This window comes from Etheostoma spectabile, chromosome 12, assembly GCF_008692095.1.
Source record: "Etheostoma spectabile isolate EspeVRDwgs_2016 chromosome 12, UIUC_Espe_1.0, whole genome shotgun sequence".
Taxonomy (NCBI): Eukaryota; Metazoa; Chordata; class Actinopteri; order Perciformes; family Percidae; genus Etheostoma; species Etheostoma spectabile.
In genome coordinates, this window is record NC_045744.1 from 15,576,204 (window position 1) to 15,601,974 (window position 25,771).

At 39.7% G+C, this 25,771-nt stretch overlaps 2 protein-coding genes across 2 annotated transcripts; one reads left to right on the forward strand and one right to left on the reverse strand.

The window, feature by feature from the left end:
- The first annotated feature begins 244 nt into the window (after positions 1-244).
- LOC116699198 (Y+L amino acid transporter 2) lies at positions 245-7,163 on the forward strand. The gene is made up of 10 exons (XM_032531673.1): positions 245-498; positions 781-1,313; positions 2,339-2,464; positions 2,547-2,691; positions 3,310-3,433; positions 4,150-4,253; positions 4,344-4,440; positions 4,595-4,744; positions 5,534-5,717; positions 5,989-7,163. Exons 2-10 carry the CDS (start codon positions 791-793, stop codon positions 6,081-6,083), a joined length of 1,548 nt encoding a protein of 515 aa, XP_032387564.1. The 5' UTR covers positions 245-498; positions 781-790; the 3' UTR covers positions 6,084-7,163.
- Positions 7,164-16,479: 9,316 nt separating this feature from the next.
- On the reverse strand, positions 16,480-25,717 carry ccdc39 (coiled-coil domain 39 molecular ruler complex subunit). Its single transcript, XM_032531671.1, has 20 exons — positions 25,450-25,717; positions 24,526-24,645; positions 24,265-24,411; positions 24,017-24,175; positions 23,831-23,923; positions 23,585-23,713; positions 23,270-23,461; positions 23,040-23,143; positions 22,818-22,950; positions 22,109-22,303; positions 21,820-21,984; positions 21,584-21,721; positions 20,481-20,689; positions 20,172-20,295; positions 19,365-19,524; positions 19,109-19,215; positions 18,440-18,580; positions 18,121-18,300; positions 17,422-17,495; positions 16,480-17,124 (listed from the first exon to the last, which is right to left on the reverse strand). The coding sequence occupies exons 1-20, from the start codon at positions 25,546-25,548 to the stop codon at positions 16,947-16,949; spliced, it is 2,847 nt and encodes a 948-aa protein (XP_032387562.1). The 5' UTR covers positions 25,549-25,717; the 3' UTR covers positions 16,480-16,946.
- Positions 25,718-25,771: the final 54 nt, after the last annotated feature.

The following is a 25,771-nucleotide window of genomic DNA, read 5'->3' on the forward strand; positions in this document are numbered from 1 at the left end:
TGCTCCTTTCTAGAAAGGGTACCGGGAATTTTACATGTCCGTGGTTAGAGGTCTATTGTCCCATACGTGTGAATAGCAACCTGTCTGAGTGGATGATAAAGAAGCAGCTGCTGGGCCAATCACAGTGCATTATATGCTCTTTAATGACACTATATGTCATAATCTGTTTTATATCATACATTCTTTTGACCGTATTTGTAACCCAGAAGCAGCTTGGCTCCCTCTGTCTAAGCTGTTGAGGACTGCCGGGGGGCAGGGACGAGGTCTGCTTGTCTCTGAAAATAGTACAGGGGGGAACACGAGAGTGCGGTACGCCTGGTGCTGGAAAAACACCCGTTGTCATCGTGCTGAGCAACAGGGATTGCAACATCGACCGTCCTGTTGCTACATCTAAGATGACCGATATCTCACTGCCTGGTTCAGAGGAGCAGCACGGACATAAGGGAGACTCAGTAGGAAAAATTATACCTGTTGATCTTCCATACGTAACCAAATAAAGTAAGTTCTTTTAACACATTGGCCTTATATGTCTTAAATTACAACAACTCAGCTGTATGATATGTCCATGTCTGGATGCATAAAGAGCGTGACGAATCATTACTAAAGGAATGGCCACATGTGTGACCTTTTCTTGTAAACTGGACATTTTCGGTTTAATGCTTCAGGCTTGAGAAGTATAGTTAAGAAAAATCATGTCCTATTTATATGCAACAACAATATGTTTTAACTGTTATATTTGAATAATCCACTTTAATTATTGTCCTATCATCTCCACACCAGCCCTGGACTAATGGAGGATCTGAGGCACACGATTGGGGTCATGTCACAGACAATATGCCCAAGTTTACGGACTCCATCTGATGAGGACTTAAAGGCCCAGAATAATGGGAAAGTGGAGGAGAAGATGCAGATGAAGAGAGAAATCTCCCTCATGAATGGAATCTGCCTGATTGTTGGCAACATGATTGGCTCTGGGATCTTTATCTCACCAAAGGGTGTACTCATGCACAGTGCCTCTTACGGGCTGTCGTTGCTGATTTGGGCTTTTGCAGGCATCTTCTCAGTGTTTGGAGCTTTGTGTTATGCAGAACTCGGCACCACCATCACCAAGTCTGGAGCTAGCTACGCCTACATCCTGGAGGCATTCGGAGGCTTCCTTGCGTTTATCCGTCTGTGGACGTCCATCCTGTTGATCGAACCAGCCAGCCAGGCTGTGATTTCACTGACCTTCGCCAACTACCTGGTGGAGCCTTTCTACCCCACCTGCCAGCCGCCATATGATGCTGTCCGGCTTATCGCTGCAGCCTGCCTCTGTGAGAAACATGCATGCGTCTATAGTTCATCACCCAGGAAAAAAAAAATGCAGGACAGAGAAATGAGCTTTGTCTTTGTGATACATGAAAGTCTGCAATTGTTTGCAGAAGAATATAGGCAGGAAAAACTCACTTTACTGTCATCTAGTGGTTGAAATGTATGCTCCGATGCCCACTTTGGCTTCACCCCAGTTCTGTCAGCTCAACCCACCCAAGAAGCATGTTTCACTATTGTGCTGCAGATTGAGAAAGGCTGAAACAAAACCCTTACACTTAAAGTTACAATCCTTAAGATTTCCTTTAGATTAAAGGTTTGTATGTATGGTTGCATTGAATCTTTTTTTTTTTCTTTTTTACATTAAGTAATTGCCTCTCTATAGAGTAGCTTTTATTGTTAGTGGCGGAGACTGCCATTCACAAGCTGGATTAAAATTGCCTACGTACACAAGAGGGATTCACAGGAAACAATGAACACTAGAACACTGCTCCTTTATGAATGACATGGGCAAAACCAAGAGGTGGAGTGGTATTATGGCCCTAGCACATATTTAGCTATCCATGGATCCCAGTACCCAGAACTCAGTAACCCTGTGTGGAACTGGCATTAACTATAATTAGACAGTACAGCCTGGCTTTGTGGTGTCAACAATGTCATTAGCAGAAGTGGTATTTAGGTGTGAGAGAAGCAACACCAGCCCTATTAAGAAGTCAGTTTCTGTTTCTGTACGCTGATAGAGACCATGGCCCACGCCACATGACACAGAGGAGATGATCAGCCATCTTGGGCATGGGGCTGAGACACAGCTGGTTTCTAACGACTATATAGCTTTTGAAATTCAACATACAGTATTACAGAATTTACAAACCAATGTGGCTTACCATTGTTTCCTGAATGATTTATCTTTGCAAATGCAACCTAACAGGAAATCAGAAGTTGTACCAGAAGCTGTAATAGGCCTTGTTTACATACATAAATGTCTCAATCATGCAGAGGAAGACTTATTAATTGCCTATGGTTTTCCCAGGTATGCTCATCTTCATTAACTGTGCCTATGTGAAATGGGGGACTCTGGTCCAGGACATTTTCACTTACGCCAAACTCATGGCGCTCTGCCTCATCATTGTTGTAGGAATACTGAAAATATCTACTGGTAAGTTTATGTAAAAGTATGAATGCATCAGTGAAAAAAACAAATATATATGTGCTTTAAACTTTGACTTCAATTGGTGCAGGAGGTTCAAAGAGCTTCGATAGTCCGTTTGAGGGCTCTTCCACAGATCCTGGAGCCATTGCTTTGGCCCTCTACTCAGCTCTGTTCTCCTTCTCCGGCTGGGATACACTCAACTTTGTCACTGAGGAGATTCGGAATCCAGAGAGGTAAAACACACATTCACAAACATACAAAGATACGTATGTTTGAAACGTTAGTCTTGATTTTACTTCTTGTTTCTGGTCCACTGGCAAGAAATCTGCTCTCAGTTTTCTTTGTGTACAGTCAGTGTGATCAGACAGTAAAAGCTGAAAAAAGTAATGCAGGTGGTTAAATTACAGTAACAGTCCGTCATTTGTTTATGCATTATTTAAGACTGCTAAAATCCATATTTTCATATTAACAGTGGATCAAATGACTATGTATTTGTGAAAAGCATTACTTGTAGTAATGAGCCTACAGAGAACTATGATGACTCTGTTACCCTCAGCTCTTTGGAGGACGGATGTTACAGCTACAGTGTCTGCCACCCTCAAGTTGCCAAAATATCAGTTATTGCAAGTTATCAGTCTTTTTACCAGGCATGTTTTAGGACAGCCACATGCAATTATCTAACTTATAGATTTCATCCTTTTTTGTTTGATATGTTGGCATCCTAAGAAATTGGCCATCAAGGTTAGAGTTGCAATTTGAGTAAAATGATGAACATGAACCCCCTGTAATCTGTTACTGCAGCTTTTCAGTGAGTCAGACAATGCTGTGTTGTTTTTTTGATGTTGTTGTAGGAATCTGCCCCTGGCCATTGCCATTTCTATGCCCATAGTGACCATCATCTACCTGCTGACCAACGTGGCGTACTATGTGGTTCTGGACATGCCATCATTGCTGGCCAGTGACGCCGTTGCTGTGGTAAGACACAAACAGTCACCTGAGAAAGATGATATACTGCTAAATATAGTCCTGAAATGAGTCTCACATTGCCAAACCTATCTCCACTGCGCTGTGGAAACAGGTCTGGCTACACCACACATACATTCTGGGATATGAGGGAAAAAAACCAATCTGTGTTGTTTCCATTTTTTTAAACCAATCATATTTGTTTGTCTTGGGTAGCGCTAAGCTCCGGACACAGCAACAGCGGCTATTCAAAATGGTCTCAGGAAGGAACTTGTTTTGGTGTAACATTTGCACCCCGCAAAAGAAATACAGTTCAGGACACGATGCAGTACTGTGAGCTATTTAATTTGTCAGGCTTTATCTTGGAAAATGTACTTCCGTTGATTTGGACTATGAAATTGTTGACCCAGGACATTTGGCACTCTGACTTCAGAAACTGTAATAAACCATGTTAACCCTTAAATGGGACTAGCTCAGACTTGGGGACCGGGCCAAAGTATGGAAGTGTCCTTAAACAAGGCATTGCATGTGTGTGTATTTTGGGCCTATGTGTGTAATGTAACAACAACATAGTGTAAAAATTGAATTTCCCATTTGGGGTATTAATAAAGTGCTTTTTCCTTCTTCCTTTTTTTTGCTTTTACTGTTGAAACCCGCTGCTGCTGTAATAAGGGAATTTCCCCACTGTGGTATGAATAAAGTATTATCTAATCTAATCTTCTTCACAGACCTTTGGGAATGCAGCCCTGGGTTCGTTCAGGTGGATCATGCCTGTTTCAGTGGCCATGTCCTGCTACGGAGGCCTCAATGCTTCTGTCATTGCTGCGTCACGGTAATTAGGAAGTACTGAACAGACCCTAACTTATAGTAATATTATGATGAATGTTTCGCCAAACATTTTCCATCTTTGTTGAGCATGCAGGTTGTTTTTCGTTGGAGCTAGAGAAGGCCACCTCCCAGACAGTCTGAGTCTGATTCACCTGCGGCGCTACACACCAATACCCGCGCTGCTGTTCAATGTGAGGACCATTGATCTTACTTTATCTTACTCTCCTTCAAAAACAATGGACATCAGATTGATCAAATGCATACACGGACATGCCACCTTAAAGAGACAAAAAATGTTCACATATCACAACTAGACACATAAATATGTGAATTCATGTTCTGCAGGGGTTAATGGGTCTGATCTTCCTCTGTGTGGAAGACGTGTTCCAGCTCATCAACTATTTCAGCTTCAGTTACTGGCTCTACGTGGGTCTGTCTGTGGCCGGCCTCATCTACCTGCGCATCACTCAGCCAGACAGACACAGGCCTGTGAAGGTGCTGCTTTGCTCAGATTATACTGAATATAACTACATATGGCACATAGTGCATACATACACAACTCTACAGTTCCTGTGGGTATTTCAAATATTGTTATGGTTTGAAGAGATCATTTCTGTAATAATTGAACTTTGGACCCCATATCTATCATATGCAGATACAGCCACAGTTACATTTGGATTCAAGATTTAAAGGTGTTATGCTCATGCAATGAAAAGCAGGGTGGTGTTCTTTTAAGGCTGGGCAAAAGGGAATAATAATTAGAATTGGAGTTAAATTAGGAAATATAAAAGGAAATATATGTAATATTAGTAGCCTATTAAGAAGTTAAAATGTATGTTGGTCCAGTGTGTACAATGTTTCAGTATGTAAAAATGTAAAAAGTAAGTATAGTTGTATAACTTGACTCACAACTGTGGCAAACTTACCACAGTTTTGAGTCAAGTTTACAATATACTTTTGTACAAACTTGATACAAATATGCAGATGTGCAGGTTAGTGCAGACAAAGAGTTCAGCATGCTGATGGCCTGAAGCGAGGAAGCTTTTTCTTTATCTTCTTCAACTTACTTCGCTTGTTACAGCCCAAACTCAGTGAAGAAATTTAGAACTACGGCACTGAGGAGAAAGTTTAGTGGGTGTGTCATGTTGTGCCTACTCTTATGGACATAACCTGAAGCACTGTTAATCCAGTTTCCACAGAGTACATATTGTCTTGAATAATTCACCACAAGATATTCTGATCAGTTTACAAACTAACCCAATTGGTGTCTTTTTCTCTCCACAGTTGAGCTTGTTCTTCCCCTTCATCTACTGTCTGTGTAGCCTGTTCTTAGTCATTGTCCCTCTGTACGGAGACACCATCAATTCTCTCATAGGAATTGGCATTGCACTGTCTGGGGTGCCGGTGTACTACGTAGCCATTTACCTGCCTGATGAGAGGAGGCCCAAATTTATACGCAAATTAAACAGTAAGTTTTTGGCTGAAATGTCTTGTTACTGTTCTGTGTTTGTTGACCCTTGTTCAAACATGTTAAGAGGAGGTGACAAAAGGAAGAGATTTCCTGTACATAATACATGCAATTATTATGTTTAATATTACACAATCATACACCCTTCTCCCGGTTTGTCAGATATCTGTAGCACATGATTTTATAGCACTTTCAAAATTTGGATTATCAGAGTCAGCTATAACTGACCTCTCCTACTCTTTTCCTCCTCTCACCTCTTTTCCTCCTCCAGACTTTGTCACCAAATACACCCAGATGCTGTTGTACTGCTGCCTGACTGAGTTTGACACTGAGACAGAAGAACAAGCTGACGGTAAAACGCAGTGAGCTGAAGACAATCTGTCACTCATCAGCTTTCTGCCTGAGGCCTCGGCTATGTCCAAGGCCTTGCATGGACAGAGTGACGAGGCGCAGGCCCACAACATTTGTGAGGATTACTTCTCCAAGGTCAAGTTCGGAAAGGCCTGACATCTCAAATGACTCACCACAAAGGAGCCAGCTCTTGAGAAACTGTTGCTTTCTTTTACAAATGGGGTGGCCCTTTCTACAGAGATCAAGGAATATCTTTTATGAGGATTTCAAAAAACTATGGAAGAAATATGGAGCTCCTTTAACATTTTATTTTTTAGAGTAGAAGATGTAACTTGCTTTCTGCCTGACATTGTTTAAAATACATAAATCAAATTAGGAATATGTTGGTGGGATCCTATCTAGAATCTAATATTTTTAAAAATTTAATAGGGTATCCATATGTGAATAACTGTTCAAACGTAAAACACCAAAAAACAATTTTAACCAATATTCTGGGAGTGGTTCCAGTGCAGCTTCACTGTGGAGAAGGTTAAGTTAAGTGCCGTGTTTACGGGACATTGTTATTTCAATTGAAAAATTCAATATTAGGTTTTATGAATACAACCATATAGTCACCATTAACATATTTCTGTGTTTAGGTAAGAATTTATTCTGATCATTTTAATTAGGCTTTTGACAACACATGACCAACAGACATGGGGTCAAACAAACACAGAACTTCCATCCAGGAGCCCCGTGTCTGTGTCCTGTTTGAAAGCAAAAGTCAACATTGGCTTTTTTTAAAAACGTTTTACGTATGTTACATAATTAAAACTACAGTGGGTTGAAAGCAAAAAAGGCCACATTTTGAAGTAGAGTGAGACTTCCTGCAGCTCTTCCTCTCCCTGCTCTGTCCCAAAGGAAATGCATGCGCAAAACAGCCAATTGGAACACTTTCTTTTAAATGACCTGTGATTGGCTAAAGTCTCCCATCACGGGCTAGATGTTCTAACGTCTCAAAAGTGAGCCAAGAGGAGATGCAGAAGTCATTTTCTCTCAGACTACTTGAATTACAAGATGCTGAAAATGATTATAGAATTTTTGCCCAACGATACCCCATTCATAAGTTATGTAACAAACTTATTCCACAATTCTTACTTTTTTAAATTCCGATCGCTTGTGTTGCTTGACATTTGAGGCATAACACACAGAAGTTGTGCATAACTTTTTGTAAGAAAAACCATTGTATGAGGATACGTTGCAAATGATGACCAATGTGCATGGTACCATTTATTAGATGTAGCATGGTAGGTGTGGGACTTTGTGCCTCACATTCATCAAAAAACAGCCAGATAAGATTTTCCAGTTCAGTATAATCAGTTTTAAATCAGTTGGATTAAAACAAATGATTTCTATAGTTTTGTCATATATGTAAGTGCTGATTGACCAAATTCAGTAATAAATATACTTTGAACTTGAAACACTTTCAGAATCAAGAAGCTTTGTTTTTCTGTTTCTCTGTTTTCCTTTTCTCTCTCAAAAACCTACCTTCTCTCATGAAAACATCTCCACCAGGCATCACATCACATTAATCACGCATGATTTTTAGAGTATGTGCAAACAGCCTATTGCACTGCATTCTCTAGTTGTTCTGTTATGAACTGAAGACATAGTTTTAGACGTTTAGTTTGTTTTGAATGTATCTGTTTTAAATACACTGTTTCTTTATCATTTAGTCTTGTAATTAAACTGCATATGTTGTAATGCAACATGTTATTTAAGTAATTAGTACCATTTTATAAAAGTCACTGTCCACTTAAAAATTTGTTACAGCTTTGCAACGAATACAAATGTAAGAAGAGTTGTAAATTTTGCCAAAACTCTATATTAACTGGTAGACCTCATACCACACGCATATTAGTATTAGCAGTACTTTTTCTGAAAAACACCTCATTTATGCATTAATTTAACACTGTTCAGGGGCATCAGCTGTTAAAACATCCTGCAGTTTCATATCATTGCATTCATGTCAAATAAAACAACTGGCTTCAGAGAAAATTGTAGGTTATTATGAAATCCTTTTAACTGCAATTATAAAGCATGTTACAGAATATAAACACAAATCAATGATGATGCACACATAAAGAAAGGCAAATGCACTGTTAAGAACCAGTTCCCGCTGAAGTCTAATTTTAAAGTTATTTTACACAGGAAGTGACGTTTGGAGCGAGCGAGATCCGTCTCCATCTAAGACAAGGTGCAGTTGGCAGTGTCAAACCCAGGACAGATCCACTTATTGCTGAACTGTTTGTATCCCTCAGCATTGATCAGGTCACTTCCTGAACAGAGAAAAGTACACCGGCACTCATTAACGCGCTTAAACACTGAAATAGATAATACAACAACATCCACTCCTATTTACCATCCATTAGGTTCTGGAGACTGCAGTAGTTTGTGCTGTTATCAGCTGGATCTTTGGAGAACTCTGATACTGCCTCTCCCTGCACATCAGAAAGAAAACAGTGTTTCAAAGAGGAAAACCAGACAGACACATACAAGAATGAAGGTTTGCGGTAGAGCCCCTCTGGCAAAGGCGGCGCCAACATGAATGGCAGTCAATGAGATGCTAACTGCAGGTGATGGCTTCGTAGCTTTAAAATGGCGCCATAAAAACTACGCTCAGAGAGGAGAGGCTCACCCCCTTGGTGACAGCCCCCCACTATGTTGAATGTACACAAAAAGCTGCTTGGTCACTTCTCTATCGTTATCGTGCGTGTGTGCGCACCAGGTAGACAAGCCAGTTTGTGATTGGTTCCCGCAAATTTGAGAACAGAAGTCGAAGAATTAAACGTGCAGGTTTCCAGACCGAGCTGCAAGGCGAAATAGCCAGCAGAGTGGGCGCCGTTTACCCAGTCTATCCTGGGGGGCCTTCCTGAAACGACTTGAAAAGTTTGAGCTGAGGAAGAGGAAGTAGCTTTGAAGTAAAGACACACTTTAGGTTTTGTATGAGCTGAATCAGTCTGTTTGCTCAATTAGAAAAAAAAAATGCACTTACAGTCATTTTGCAAACAGTTGACTGCTCTAGAAGAAACTGGAGGTCGTTGACTTTTTTGGTTGTTGGAGACGTGTGTGTGGCTTTGATCAGGTATGGAGCTGTCGACACAAGCTGCAGAGCATTTCAAAATCAGTCAAGTCAAGGATATTTTCTACACCATGCGTTGATCATAATGCCTAGCATCCACTGGCCTGCAGTAGGGCCGAGCAAATGCTACTTTTTGGCAAATGCATAATAAACACTTATATCTTCTAACAACTACATTATTCATATTTTAAATACTACTTATACAAGTTAAATAGTGTGGTTAAAGAGGGGTATTACCCAGAAATGTATCAATATTTTTTCTGTGTCTGTGGCATGTTCACAAGATATGAAAGGAGAAGTTCAAATTTGATACATTTTACAATTTTAAAATGTTTGCATCCATCTACTGGCTTCCTGCATCCTGTATGCTGAACATTTTAATTCCTTTCACATAACTAACTACATTATATTTGACTTCAACAATAAAGGAGCTGAGTGAGACGTTTCTGACCTCGTACGAGCACCTCTCTCCTGCATACAAACATCTCTGCCCGACCTGCCAGGCTTTGATCTGGCTCACCAGCTTTCCAGTTACAACTTCACATGAGATTCCAAACAACCTGCAGAGCAGAGCAGTAAGCGTTAGATCTGTTGCTGTAACACTCAGTTAAAGGCTGCTGTTCAAAAACACCAGAAAAATCAATACAAGATTTATTTTAAATTATGTTAGTTGCCATAACTTTGTATTTCTCTGCACAAACATGACTAATGGGAATCTTGTGAGCCCTGTAGCCTCCCCATACGTGTGAGAAATCAGACTGCACAAAACTTTGAATTCATGAGCACCTTGTCTAATATGCATGTGATCCTTTTACACAAGGGATTTTTTTGCTACCCAAATACCATCATAAAGCATTATGTCTACTTGGCCACATGATGCAGCATCTGCTCTGTGAACATTAACAGCTGCAACATTGAAAGAGTCCCCGAAGGCACCCACAGTACACTCCTACAATTAAGATTCAACACAGGTTGTTCATTCTACAAATACTAGAAACTAAAATCAACATTACCATTTGATTTTGCACTGTGAGGTGCGGTCCGCCATCGAAATGGTGAGTGTGGCCCCCAGAAGGAGAGCTGACGCTACAAACAGCAATCTCAGGTCCATACTAAAGGCAAGTACTGCAGATAAGGCCTGAATCCAGTGTGTGGTCAAGTGTGTGGACGTCCTCTGAGTGTTGCCTCGCTCTGTCCAGAGGGCTTAAAAGAGCAGCACACGGGTCACGTGGTAAACTGGAAAAGAGGACAGTGCGACATTGATTTAACACGGACCACAGCATGAGAGGGAAAGAAAGTGGAGAATACTGAACATTTCAATAACAGAAGTAACACATGTGGAGTTATTTTAATAAAACAGATTTTTCAGCTATGGATTTGTGTAACCATTTAAAAAATGGGTGAATAAAAAATGTTTAGGTCTTGCAGCCATTGCTTACCAATAAAGTCAGTTTGAACTGACAGAGAAGTGGAACTTGAGTAAAACACAGTGTCATCACAATGAGTGCGTTACACATCTCACCTACCTCTAGTGGTGTGTACTTCAGGATCAGGGGTGTAGCACAAAATTCTGGGCCTTGTAGAAATTAATTCTCTATGGGCCCCACCCCACATCCACAGCTATTCATTCTAGCATCTTTCTGGGCCCTCATCACATAAGGGCCTCAGTCCCCTTCACACCCCCAGTCCGACGCCCCTGGTGCACATGCAGACAGTTTTGGTATCATTTGAGCAGGTTTTGAGATATTTGACTTCCCTGGCTCTTTAGTTGCTAAATGCTTTACCACGTTCACAAGCTCTTCACTAACTTTTCCTGCTGTTTGGTGCCAGGTCGGTGGTCTGCAATGGTTTTTGAGTGTTTTTTTGTTGTTGCTGAAAACAGCTTCCTGCTGCAGCTAGAAACGACATGAGAGCGGGGAGAGTGAACCAAACGGTTAAGGTGCGGCCATAACACCAAAACAATGAGCTGAAAGGTGCTAAATTGTTCCATATATGAGGGGAACTAAGTCAGGAGACAATTCTCTGTGGGTTCATCTCAACAAGGGACACCTTTCTCTCACACACACATTCAATTGACACACACTTAATAAGGAATACGTGTTGTGGCAGCTTCAGGTTTGCAGGGGATTAAATGATAATTATTTGTCTTTAAATCCTAAAGAAGCTCTTCATGGTTGACATTGACAAAGATAAATACTATAAAACGACTGCTTTGACAGAAGTCTTACTTAAGTCAATGTTTTGTTTTGTTTTCTAGTAGTGCCTCCCTAACAGAAACCTAGATTCATATCAATTACAAACCTACCGGTAGTTCAAGCACAGAAACATAAGTTCTATAGTCAGTGACAAGAAAAGTAGAACTAGAAAGAACCTTCAGGACGTACAGAAGACATGGCCTCTCTCTTATGGATATGTTCATGCAACTCAATTTTTGCCACTTTGCCTGCATAGCAGACAGATTTATGTGGCGCTAGAGGACCTTTCTGAGTTTGGAGACCACTTTTACAGTAGGAGAAAGCCCGTGTTAAAAACAGAGTTACAAATGTGTTTACATCGTAGGAAACGTAGGATCCAGTGTTTTTTAAACCTGACGTACAGTAGAGGGACTAAAAGTCAGGATTTCTACTGGAATGTTCCTTTTAACTCAGCCTTGAACACATTTCACATTTTCACAATTCTTGAACACAAGTGTGTGGAACATTCTTATAAATTTATTTTGATCTTAAAATAATCTTTGTTTAACACTATTTCAAGCGTTTAATGTAATTGGAGGTGTCTTTACCAAATGGTGACAGCAGCACTGACCTTTGGACTGGAGAGATTATTTGTTCTGACACTGACTACAACCAGTTCTTGTTGTTTGAATACCATGACACAGATTCAGATCAACAGAAACTGGATTTGTGATGGAGCATGAAGCGCTACCGTGACTGTGCCCATAGAAAAGATTCCTTTGCCTTCTGAAGTGAACAGACACTGCTGAGTACTGAGAGGTGTAATGTTTACATGAAAGAAGAAGAAAAAATTGTATAAATAAAATACTTTGTTTTAGGTATGGGGTTGTAAAAAGGTATAATGTGAGCGGGATGAGTAATTGTGTCAAAGCCTTCATCTTCGGCCTGTGGTTCCCTCTACTGGCTGAAAGAGGAATTGCAGCGTGAACATTTCATCAGATATCAACAAACCATTTAAAGGTTGTGTCGTCCTAAGTGTTTATTTAAACTCATGCTGGAGACGTTAAGTTTAGTTGAACCTTCAATGTAAACACAGATATTGCGGGGGCCATAAACACATATGCTTCCCTAAAACACAGTTGAGCCTGTCTTTCTCTCTAAGAAGTATGCCTAGGTGTGGCAGGCACCTTTAGCCTCTTTCCACTGACCTTCAAAAGGAGACGGTCCTGAAACAAAACATTGCATGAAGCTGCTTAAATTCCCATAATATGTAGAGACACAAACATATTTACACATGAACAGGTGGGAGAGACTGGACAAATATTCTTGTCCCCTGACCTGTGACCTATGGATGACCTGATGTTATCTAAGCTTTCCCTTACCACAACAAGGTGTTTCTGGAAGTATCTGTTTGACGACTGTGGTCCCGTCTGGTAAACAACCGTTGTACACTTCCTGGTTCTGAACTTAAACTAGCTAACTATTTGGATTTGAATTTGCAAAAGTGGCTTTTCAGTACAATGCACAGTGAAATACAATGTGAGTTTACAAGTGAACCTAAAAAAGTACAAGTGAACCTGAAAAATGAGTACAAGATATCTTCTTTAATACAGAAAACCTTACTTTTTTATGTATTAGCCTGGTTTAACCTCTCCGAATTGCTGCCCAAATTATTCAGCAATTTGAGTAGTAGAAGTGAAGTGAAATAAAATGACAATTTAGTCTGATTATGAGGCTACTGATTTATTCAAGGCACTTACATACTATTGAAATGTACAGCATCTCAGTGACCGTGTGTCTTTGGCAATTGACATACATGATTTGGTATATAATACTGGAAGTATAGTTACATTACTTTGGTTGTGATTGACTGCAAGCATTAAGTTGATATTTGCAATTTCTTTTTTTTATAAAATGGACACAAAACAGTTGTGTTTGTCTTTAAATATACACATTTTAAATAGAAAAATGGATGCATCTAAATGGATGCATTTACATGGATGCATAACTTTGGTGTCTTTTACAGCAGCTCCCTCCTGTACATTACAGGGTTAGGGTTTATTTAAATAATCATTATCACAGGAACTGTGTGAGTCTTGTTTAAAACATCCTAATTCAAATTCTGATCGTATACACTTGTGACTTTATCCCTTTTTACACACCTCTCATTGATGCTGATGCAAATGCAGTAACTGTACTTTTATAATTTGAGTCCTGATAAGACCTTGTTCAATTTAATTTTGTCAATCAAACGAGACTCACATATTGTCCTCAGTAGTGGTACACATGTTGCATTTTCAGGGGCATCTCCAAAAGTGAAATTAGAAACTGCATTGAAGATAGTCCTTACACACATAGAGGATTTTATTATTTTATAATCACACGTTTTCAAGTCTTGCCAAACACAGACACTTGTCAGTTGAGGTTTCAGACTCTGGTGATGTTCTTTATTGTTACTCTGAAGTCCACACCTGGTTGGAGCTGCCCAATAAGGGTGTACAGCTGAAAGACACCAATCTTTATTAATTAATCATATTCAGGTCTGTCTCAATCTGTCACTTACTACAATGTGTTCAGATTGTGTACCGCAAGATTACATCAGATAACATAATCAATATTAAACTAGTTTCATGAATGTTTTATCATAGAAATGAAAGACAGAATTGGACATGAGATTTGTGAAGACAGGGGAAAAAGGTCAGGCAGTTACCTGGAACAGGGCTGGACCTATTGTTGTTTCATTTAACTCTTGACTGGACGTGACGGCTGCGTGGAGGAATGCTACAACTGGGGGACATTTAAAAGGAAATTCATTAAAATCACGTTGGACATCAAGTTGAAATATACCGTGCGAGCTTAAAACGCATTTACATTCTGCCTTTAAACCAGGTCCCAGGACTGATGTGGTCTGGACTGACTCCGTAGGGCTAAAGGGATTAGATGGTGACGTCAAGTCAGTAGTAAAGGAGTGGGCTGGGGAAATATAAAAGAAAAGAAAAAAATTATAAGATCACATTTCAAATCTAGACGGTTGAACTTGTTGTTACAAACTTTATCTTAATAAATCCAGCCAACTTCCAGTATACACATTATTTTTTGTATTAATTAAAATATGCCAATTATTTCAGCCAGTGTACTTACTTGTCTGTGCGGCACATGTGGCCAAACATCCAGCAAAAAGGATCAGCAGCAGCATGTTGAAGATTTATTCCAAAAAAAGGGTGAAATCGGTAGTGGAAAAATGTTCTGTCTGCTTTCTCAGAGTCACTGGTTACCTTTGTTATGCTTTCAGGAAGCGACACCCTTATTATTTACAGGGTGTGCCAACCTCGAAGAACAACCTTGTCATCGACTCAAGCAGACCACTAAGGTAAAAACAAAAGGCGTTTGCATCAAAGGACGAACACTTTTTTCATGATTGTGCATTTTTGGATATACGGCATGTTTTTATATGGCATGTACTCACTGTTGCTCTAAATGTAAAGCTCTTTTTGTCTTCTACAGACATGTACATTTCCATACAAAGTTTTGGGGCCTCATTTTAAAACCTGTTACGCAAGAAAATGTTGCGTGAAGCAGAGTGAACTTTGCGGTTGCAACATTCCTCGCAAAAGTCAGGATTTATAAAGAATTTCCATGCGTAAAAAGTGTGCCCAGTTTTCTGCAACCTTTTGACCATGCGTGTTATGGTGCGTAACACTCCCAAGGCTTTGTAGACTGCGTTTTAGAAACCTCCGATGGTAACACGAAATATCACATGGATAAAATACTCCGGATGCAGAGCGCACAGCCAGCATCCAAAACACCTGCGCCACAATAGTGTGGTGTTCATATTTTTGTTACACAGCCAATGAGACAACATTTAGGATCAGATGATCAGTTTCGTTTTTTGTGAGAAAATTATAAAAAGGTAAAAAATATAAATATAAACACAATAATTGGTGTTATTTCTTAGAACTTAATCAGAACAGGTGTAAGTGCTTGAAATACATAATGGCAGGTGCAGAAAGACAACATTCACGCACACAGACCTACACTCAGACACGCACACATACTGTACAGATGCACAGACACACACAAAGAGACACACACATTGATATGGACTTTATGAGGACAACTATGGGACGGTCTTGGGAGGAGCATGAGGCTCGTGCACGACCGCAGAAGGTAACGCACAACCGTATTTATAACGACAAGAGTCTGTGCAGTGTGCGACGCGTGGTGTTATAAACCAGAATGTTGTTTTTGCATATGAAAATTATGACTTTTTCTTTCAGAATACAATCTATGCAGAGTTTTATAAATGGGGCCCCTAAAGTGATAGTAATCTGCTGAGAGGGGTTGTAATGTTCACTGTAAACACCAGTGCAATGTTGAAACAGTAAATATTTGGCAAAACATTACTGTTGGAACAGTAGCACAGTGTTGAATCATACAAGAAAACAAAACCATAAAAATGATGGACACCACTGTAAAGCGACTGAAGTTTGGCTTGACTCTCAGTCCAGCTTCTGTCATCACAAAGTGTAGCGCTGATCTCAGCAGAGATGGCTCTCCTTCCGTCTCTTCTTTGCTTGTCTTCTCTTGTTTCAACTCTTCCTACTAGAACTGGTCCTCATTGTCCCCCTGCCTCTCTGTCTATTGTTCAAAAAAAGTAATCTGACCTTTGACCTATGTATACTGAAGCACTGATTGGTTAGTGATCAATTGAGCAACTAGTGTTTGCACATGTATGGAGGGGTTGTGTGACCTGGTGAATAAGTGTAGCATTTTGATTGGTTGTGTTTAGAATAGGGAAGCAAGCCAATTCCTGTTATATTTTTGTGTCTGAGGTAGAGAACTGTCTCTGGTTTTTGCAACTGAAAACTTAGTCAAAGATTGTGAAACATGTAAAGATAATGTGTAAGCAGTTGTAGAAAAAACATAACAAACTGTAAGATACCTTTATTTTCAAATTGCAAGTTTACTTCGTTGCATGTTTAGTTAAGAGTGTAGACTATTAAAAAAAACTAATTCCAGTAATTAGCCTGTTAGGAAACTAGTCTCATTAGGTACTAATCTACCCGGCTAGCCTAACTAGCTTGCTCTTTATTTTATTATTGCTGTGAACACTTAATCCAGAGAGTGTGCACCTCATTTACAGTCATTAAGTTAATGTGCTGTGACATCTGACAGATATTTATCCATTTGGATTATTTGGATTTTATTTCTGAAACTGTGACAATAACCACCACTACGATGTACCGTTTGTAACGTTACTGTTCGTACTTCTTCCAATTTGTGCAAAACAAACAACCAAAAATAGGAAAGAAAAAACAAGGATCATGTTTTTTCTTTTTTAATTAAAAGGACATATTAACTGATTATAGTTGAGCATTAGCTGCTCTGTAATATTTGATTATGAGTTACTCATTAACTAATGGCTCACTAGCAATTTGTTATTCCTCATTTCCCTGTAACAACTCAAATTTTGGGTATTTTATTTTAAAGTGTTATCGATTACAACCAAATTAACAGTAACAGACTTCAATGCATTAAAATACAGTATGACATCACATCCGTAAATAAAGAATAAATCCATAATTATGGGTTCTTTAACTTTCTGCTGCTGCTGCTGCTGCTGCTCGCAGAACTGGAACGTCCGGAGGTGGTGAGAGGAGGGGAGGCCATGGCCAGATCCAAGCCCAGTTGCACAGTCTTCAGCACGGGGGAGTGAAGTGCAGAAGCCCTGGGGCTGCTGCTGGCTGAGGATGCAGAAGACCTACAGTGCAGAGAGAAATAAAAACAAAGATTCAAAGTCTCCAATCTTTTGCATGATAGAAGTACACAGGGTGACATATTCATACAGATAAAGAAAAGTGAATATCTTTGTTCAGAATATTTCTCCATCAGACTGCGGAGCAGCATACCAAGAGAGAAGAGCAGTATTCAATTACTTTTATGATCAGTCCAATAGTTCAAGCTCACAACCATCTGACAACAAGCCCTTGTTATTTGTGTAACCTCCACTATCACTTCTGTAGAGAAGAGGTTTCATTAAGAATTGATCAAGTCTGACCTGAGAGATGCAGAGCTTATGGAGCTCCGATGGCTGGAAGGAGTAGAAGATGGAGATGGAAGAGACAAATGGGCCTGAGAGAGAAAAACGCTCAAAGTTAAGGCCTATAAGTTTTTGCATCTCCATAAATGACTATAAATGACCACAGCCTGTCATCACTTAAAGGTCCCATATTGTAAAATGTGAGATTTCCATGTCTTTTTTACTATAAAGCAGTTCTAAGTTCTTTAGAAATTCTGTGAAGGTATTAAAACGCTCAATCCACAGAGAAATCCACACAGCCTGTATTCAAACACAGTGCCTTTAAACAAGCCATCAGGATTTCCGTATGGCTGTGTTCTCACAGCTAGAGGTAGAAAATACCGTTATTGTGCAGTTACAGTCATTGCACGGCTGCAATGACAGTGAAGAGACAGAAGAGCAAAGATGTGGAAAACCTGTAAACACTGACCAATCAGAGTGAGCACTGGGCTATTTTTGGGGGGCTTAAAACGACAGACGCTAAAACAGAGTGTTTTAGACAGAGGGTGAATACAAGTATATTCAGACTGACAGTATGAGAACAATACTGTTTTTGAACATGAATGCATGTAAACATGTTCTAGTAGAAACCCCAAAAAACAAGGATGAACCTGAAAATGAGCATAATGGGACCTCCTCTGAATATAAAAACAAGAAGAAAAATAAACTGTTTTATACCTGCAGGAAGTATTTCTCCAACACTGATCTGAGGTCAGGGTTGTCATCCATGGCCACATTCAGCATCTTGTTGATGCTCTTGTTAAATTCTTTTAACTCCCTCAGCTTAATGTCCTTCTCCTCGAAAGTCTCAGTTTTGGTGTTATTTGCAGAGCGGATCTCTTTGGTAAACTTAGAGCACTTACAGACAGACAGAGAACAACACAAAATTATAATGTGATTATGGTGACTGTTAATAAATGTTGGTAATCGAGGATACCTGTACCGTATCTACACACAACATTGCACCTTTAGAAAGTGGGACAGGGAGACGTCAAACCTGCTTTGTGGCTCTGACGACCTTCTCCTGCTGGGAAGCGATTTCTTTGTTCAGCTTACTGATGAGGGACTGTTTGTGCTCTATGTTATCTTTCTCCACCTGCTCTTCTTGCACCAGACTCTCCAACGTATTGTTCATGTCCTGGAAATGGAGAGCGGCGCGCGCACACACACACACACACACACACACACACACACACACACACACACACACACACACACACACACACACACACACACACACACACACACACACACACACACACACACACACACACACACACACACACACACACACACACACACACACACACACCACACACACACACACACACACACACCACACACACACACACACACACACACCACACACACACACACACACACACAGAGTTGTTGAGCTAGTTTATTCATGACCCAATCGTCTCACAGGGACAAGCCACCTAAATAGTACAATAAGCTACTTGTATAATACTGAAAAAGAAAGGACAGGAAGGAAGAGAGAAAGTGTTTTTATAAAGAAAATCATCAAAAATGATCACTAAAAAATGCATGAAGAGTATGTTGAAAGAACACAGGAAATGCTAAAGATTATTTTCGAACATATTTAACGTTAGGAAATAATTAGGAATAACATTATTTTATTTAACTGGCTATGAAAAGGAATAACCTGTAAGTCCTGTTGGAGCTCCTGGACTTGTCTTTTCTTATACTTCAGCATCTCTTCAGCCACCCTCAACTGCTCTTCCAGCTTCCGTTTTTCCTGGTGCTCTGGACCTAAAAAAAACCAGACTAAATTACTTTGTGATCAATGATCATTGCTCTGTTGGTTTTAACAGATGAAGGGAAATAAACCACATTAATACCATAACTTCCTACTGATGGTTCCTAGTTTGGCTTAATTCAGTCTACCTGGTCATACGTACTGGATTCATTTACTTTGTTGAGGGATTTGCGAAATGCTGAGTTACTGTTGTTGAACAACTGAATGGTGTTCTCGAGAGCTCTATTTTCCAGCTCCATCTTGCGGATGTTAGCATCCAGACCGTCTCCCTTCCGCTTCAGCTCCTCTTTCTCTTGTGCAGCCTGATAAAAAGCACAAAGCCGTGATTCAAACTGCTTGTGTGCACTGAAGAAACACATCTAACTAGAGCCCGACTGATTAAGGATTTTTAAGGCCGATACAAATATTTGGTTATTTAAAAATCTGATATTACAACATATCGGCAGATGTATATATATATTTTTTTTAAATCCAGAAACGCGTAACAAAACAGAACATGGTTATCTGTAGTTATTTATGAGTTCTCACTAAAATAATATGATAATTTATTCTATTGTCACAACAGAACAAATGAACATCAAAATATATTAAAGTTCTGATAAATAAAATGTAAAAAATACAAACTTAAGATATGAAACTTAAAGTCCTTTGAACAAAAACAAAAAAATAATCAGGGTTGCCAACAGGGACGTTGTAGAGCGCCCTCTGGTGAACAAACTATGCAATGTCAACACTCAAAACATGGTTGACGTGGTTGATTTTATTATTTAAATATTAATTTATCAGAATCATTTATTTGTCATTATAAATGATTCTGATGAATGAATATTTAAGAAATATAATAACATCGGCCCGCCAATATATAAGTCGGGCTCTACATCTAACTCAGTTTAGCTTCAACAGACTCTGTATGTAACACAGTGGTGTATTTAAAGACCTCTTACTGTACCTTTGTAATGTAGTAAGCCTGGGATTTCTCCTCTTCCCCCTCAGGAACCGCCATTGAAAGCGTCACGACCTCAAAGCGTTTCTTCATCATGTCAATCTTGGACAGTTTCTCATTCAGCTCAGCACTGACACAGAATCAATTGCTAAATAAAGTGATCTCTTTTTGTACAAATGTTCTCAAACTCGTGCAAGTGTGACATGATTCATAACGGAGAGCAGCGTTTTATCTCTTTGACTGTATGGACAATAGTTGGCTAGATGAGTAAAGGCTGCAGAAAAGTGAGATTTAGGGTCACAGCTGGGTTTTTACCTGAGTCTCTGTCTCTCCTGCTCACTGATCTTGAGCTGCTGGCTGAGCATTTCTCTGTAGACCTTGACCTCTTCCTCCCTGTCCTTTATGGCTTTCTGCAGCTCCAGCTTCCTCTTCTCCTGGGACAGCACGCTGCCCGCCTTGTTGTACAGCAGATCCCTCATACGCTTGACCTCTATCTTCATGACGTTGTGCTCCACTATGTTGTCCTGATGAGGAACATTTAAAGCCAACATAGTGCTTAGTGGTTGCTCATTTTTTTTATAGATACTGTTGATGAGATTTTCTGTGTAAAAACATTATTCGCCAATTGATGACGTCAGCTATTTACAGCTGATATCTGTTGTTGATTGCTGGGCAGCTTGCATTGATATTCAAATAGTGATAATTACAGCTGTAACTAACAATTATTCTGATTATCACCTGATCTACTAATTATTTTGTTATACTCATTTCATCTATAAAATGTCAATAAATAATAATGTGCTGAACTGAATAGGCCATTTAAGGATTTGTCTTTCAACAGAAAATTTACTGACAACAATTTGGATAAAGGATTTATTCCAACATTTTGGTAACAACACTTATTTGCTTTCTCATCGAGAGACAGATAAAAAGCTCAATATGACTCTTGTGTCAGTATACAGATTAGAAAGTGTACAGAATATTCAGCTAAAGCCAGCACCCTGTTAGCTTAGCTTAGTCATTAGCTTAATCTGTACAATAACCAGAATGCAAAAATGAATTTGCATGGATTTCTGTGCTGGATTATTTCTTATCCGGCAGAAGTTACATCCTTTTCAGGCAACTGGTTAACTAATGGAATAAGTTTCATTCTGGACCAAACTACTGCCTGACATTGCAAATTCGTTTACAATTAGGTGGCTGTAACCACTAAATGTTTGGCAATTTTAGTTGATTAATAACTTACTAAGCTGCAATTTATTTTTTTCAAATAACTTTGTACACATAAAGAGAATGACCTTTCAAAGGGAGATATAACTTTGAATTAAATTTTGTCTCCTAAACACAATTTGAACACAGCAAGTCGACACGTCGGGGACTTAAGTGATTTTTATGACACCTGCTGTGACATCAGTTACCTGTTTCCTGAGCCTGAGTCTCTTCAGCTCCTTTTCGTTGGTGTTATGGAGTAGCAAAAGCTCCTCCACCTTGTTGGCCAGATCTCTCCTTTGAGCTTCTGACTTCTCCATCTCTTTCTTCAAATAGCGAATATCATTCTGTCAAGGACAAAGACACGTGTGTGATGGAATTATTTCACTGGTTCAGTGTAGAACATGCAGAGTAGTATGGTGAGGTGAAAAACAATCACACTGACCTCAGACTCTTTGAGTGTGTTGGTAAGCGTGTTGGCCGTCTCCTTCTTCTCCTCTAGGGCTTTGGTAAGCTCAAGGATCTTTGCGTCTAGCATTTGTTTATCATCCGAGTGCGCTTCACCTTGCAGCCGTGCCAGCTTTTTACCCAGGCTCAAGATCTTGGAGTCCTATACACAATGCAGCAAAGTGAAAGGAAATTTTGAATATATGCATGTTGCAGAGTCTAGCATCAACCTAGGGATATCTGAGTAGTGGGATTGTAGAAAAGTGTGTGTTTTTTGGTAAGCGTGCCTGTTGACTTGTGATCAACTGCTGTCTTATTAATTCCTTCTCCAATTTTCTGAGCTGGCTGTCCAGGTTGGTGATGGTGGATTTACTCCTCAAAATCTGAGCGATAGAATTCTTCTCGTTGCTCTTGAGGGCCTGCAAACGCTCTTTATGACAAAAAAGCTCCTCCCTGCAGTCACGCAGCTGAACATCCAACTCCTGTAGCAAAGAAGAGGCCAGAACAGGGTTACACAGTAGTAGTACAGTCTTATATAATTTTGAGCGCAATAAAAATGGCTTTGTTACATGTAAAGCAAATTCCAAGAACACATTTTCATTTGTGCAGTATGGGGTCTTCTAAGTTCACATTTATTTTTAGTTTGTTTAGGTAGTGTATTTGTGTCTTCACAACAGAGAACATGGTTCTTTACTGTCTCATCTTTGATGGTCAATTCTTGTTTTTTTGAGAGAATATTAGCTGTAAATTATAATTTTTGAGTTTTCATTTTTCGAGTAATGTATTGAGCTTTCAGTGCAGCTAAAGTTAAATACATGGCTACGCCAACATAATACAGAAGTTGATATTTTGAAGCCTTCAGCAAAAATGAGATGCAAAATGATCCTGAGATGAAGAACTGAAAAAATAAAAAAGTTGTAATGTGTACAACAACAGTTCTCTGTTGCCCACAAAGCAAAATAACAGTTTATAGATCAGAACTGTGAGGCTGCTTACTTTGATTGCATGTTCCTCATCCTTGAGAAGGTTGTCCATCTGAGCAGCTCTCTCCTCCTCACTAAGGGCGGTCTGAGTCACAACTTTCCGCTTCTCTTCCAGAGCAACATTGTAGGCCCTGACCTGCTTGAGTCTACAACACAAACATGCACAGACAGAGCTTGTCTACTAAAGCTAGAGTCGTAATTTAGCAACAGACACACGTTGTAAGATTTCACTAACTTGTCATTGTTATCCTGGATGTTTTTTTTCATTTTGGCTATGTGGGACGTCACCGACTCCACATCGGAGGTTGCTCTGTCCAGTGTGCCTTTGCAACTATCCAGCTGCAAAACACATGAAAATCCATTTGCTCACTCTTCTGATGAAATTGGAACATGCTTTCAGCTATGCCCACAAGTGAAAATATGTGTTAACAGGATCCTCTCATGACAAAAGTTTGAAAAGCTGACCTCGTCCTTCAGCCTGCTGCAGTTATTCTCCTGCTCCTTCAGATCCTGCCGCAGTTTTACAGCCTGTCGGTTGGCCATTGTTATCTTCCTCTCTGTTTCCTTGTTGTTATTCCTCTGAGTGTCCAGAAAATGCTTCCTCTCTGTGATGATGCAATTCCTCTCCCTGATGTTCTGGTTGGCTTGGGCAAGTTGCTGGATGGATGAAGGAAAAAAACAGGAATACAAACATTTGTGTACCGTTCAGTGTGCGTTTATATGCTTTAGTTTGAGTGAGCACATCTTTTATCAGCAGAAGTGCAAGGTCACAGACTTTACCAGAGCACACTGCTGCATATCAGCGTCTCGTTGCTTCATCTGCTTCATGGTGTTTTCCCACTGGTGGATGAGCTGCTGTGTCTCCAGGTGGGCCTGCTGCAAGTTTTCTGTAGTTTTATCCAAAGCAATCTGTTCAGAAAGCAAAAGTAAAGCATATTCTTATTTACATTTTGACAGTCTGTGACTCAAAGACTTCACATTTCAGCCATATAATCAGCGAGAATGTACAGTGTTTTCTTACTGTACCTGTGCAGATATAGTTTCAGTCAATTCTTTGTCAAGTGCTTTGCGCTTTTCATTGGCCTCCAGTGTCTTCTTCTCTATAGCCAGAGTGAGTGACTGTATCCAGAGAGATTATACGGGTGTTAGTTCAGGATTAGTCAATGTTGTAAACAATTACAGAATTATTTAATCCAACCCTTTTCTCCTCACCTTGATCCTCTGCTCATCTTGCTGGGCGTACTTGATGATGGCCATTGTGTCCTCATCTTTGCGTGCCGACTCCTCTAAAAAGCCATCCATGGTCTGCTGGTCCCAGTTCATTTGGTTCCTAAACTCCTCTAGCTTCTGTTTGGCTTTGAAGATATGGTTCTGAGGATTTGGACAAAGGTTAAATAGAACATTTTGGCATCAACAGCTATAGTTTAATCTATGTTCAAAGTGTTGTGGATGCTATAGACCTCGAGCATGTTCCTCCTTTCTGCCAAAGATCTATGGTCGCTCTCCATCTTAGTAGTTTCTTGTGCCAGGCGACCTGTCTCCCTTTCTGCGAGGGAGGTGAGGTGTTTCTCCAACTCTTCTTCTCTTTCCTTTGCTTTGCACAGAGCCTATGTGCAGAAAAATTAAAACGAGAAATTAATAACATACCCTAACACAATTACCAGAAGAGACACACACACCTGTCTGACACATAAATAATAAACTTGTTTTGATGTACCTACCTCAGTATTTTCCAGCTCTTGTTTAGCGTTTTTGAGGAATTCGGTCATTAACTGCTTTTGATCCTTGTTTCTCTCAAGTTTGTTTTCCAGATGCACAGAGTCTGTCTCTTTTTTACGAATCTGTGGTTCAGAAGGTCATCAGATTAAAGCGTTACATATATGACATACAGTCTGCAATATGTTTGTTCTTGTGAGCTATCTTGCATGATTTGCCTTTCACTACAAGCAGTTAGAAACATTTGTATGTGACACAGATTCACAATTTACCTAAAAACACTTAGAGCCATGCCGCCTAAATGCTTACAATGTAATTGTTACAATATGGTTGCATTAGAGCAGTGTGCAGGTCTCACGTGAGCCTATACGTAGACAAAGTTTCAAACAGGCAACACTGGCCACAGTTCAGTACCATTGAGAAACATGACTGGCAGAAATATAGAGGGAAAATCCCCTCATAACTAGCTAGCTAAGCAAACATGTAAACATTTAATATGTACACTACACACTTGTAGCTAGCTAAACATGTTGGTAATACAGTAACCGCAGAGCAAATTTTCACGCTTTTTTTCAGCGGTAATTCCTCAGTTCTTTTTTTAACAGTGTCGCATGTTGTTTAATTTATAAGAAGAAAACTTCTGAAACTAAATAATAAATATAAAACTTCGTTAAATTAATGAGTCCTTATGTCACACTAAAATAATTCATTTTGTCAAATAAACAACATTTACGGTAAAACCTCTTATTTTAACGTTAGGTTAGTCATTTTTGACGGTCCCTAAAGAAATATAGCTTCCGTTAAATGTCCAACATCCAATGACCGCATCAGGTTAAAGACAGTAGCTAATTATCAGTTAGTTTGTAACCGTTATTGAAATGAAGTAGCTAGTGGTGACATAAATTAAAAAATAACTGTGCCACACTCACCTCTTCTATCAAAGCCTTGTTTTCAGCGTTAGGTTCGGGGATAGCAAATCGCTCATCCCACCCCATCTCGGATAAAACTGTATTAATAATGCTCGGCATTTTCCTGCAGTTTGACTACTCTACAACTTGCTAGCTAACAAAATGATTTAAAGAACCAATTGTTTCCGCTGTTTTATAGCATAAACAACCGCTGCTATCAGTTCTTTCTCCAGTTTGCTGTTAACAGTTGCAACCGCTGTCTGTTGTCAGTCGCCCCTAGCAACCGCACGTGCCTTGACACGTTGTCACCACAAGGAGGGAGCACATCACCTCACTGTGCTGC

What these genes read in the sequence shown, in the direction of transcription:
- LOC116699198 (XM_032531673.1), top strand. Translation starts at nt 791, where the DNA reads ATGGAGGATCTGAGGCACACGATTGGGGTCATGTCACAGACAATATGC. An exon ending in GAGATTCGGAATCCAGAGAG is followed by an intron (nt 2,692 to 3,309) that starts GTAAAACACACA and finishes ATGTTGTTGTAG; the next exon opens with GAATCTGCCCCTGGCCATTG. An exon ending in TACCCGCGCTGCTGTTCAAT is followed by an intron (nt 4,441 to 4,594) that starts GTGAGGACCATT and finishes CATGTTCTGCAG; the next exon opens with GGGTTAATGGGTCTGATCTT.
- ccdc39 (XM_032531671.1), bottom strand. Translation starts at nt 25,548, where the DNA reads ATGCCGAGCATTATTAATACAGTTTTATCCGAGATGGGGTGGGATGAG. An exon ending in AAGATGAGCAGAGGATCAAG is followed by an intron (nt 23,924 to 24,016) that starts GTGAGGAGAAAA and finishes CTCTGGATACAG; the next exon opens with TCACTCACTCTGGCTATAGA. An exon ending in CAGGAGAGACAGAGACTCAG is followed by an intron (nt 20,296 to 20,480) that starts GTAAAAACCCAG and finishes ATTCTGTGTCAG; the next exon opens with TGCTGAGCTGAATGAGAAAC.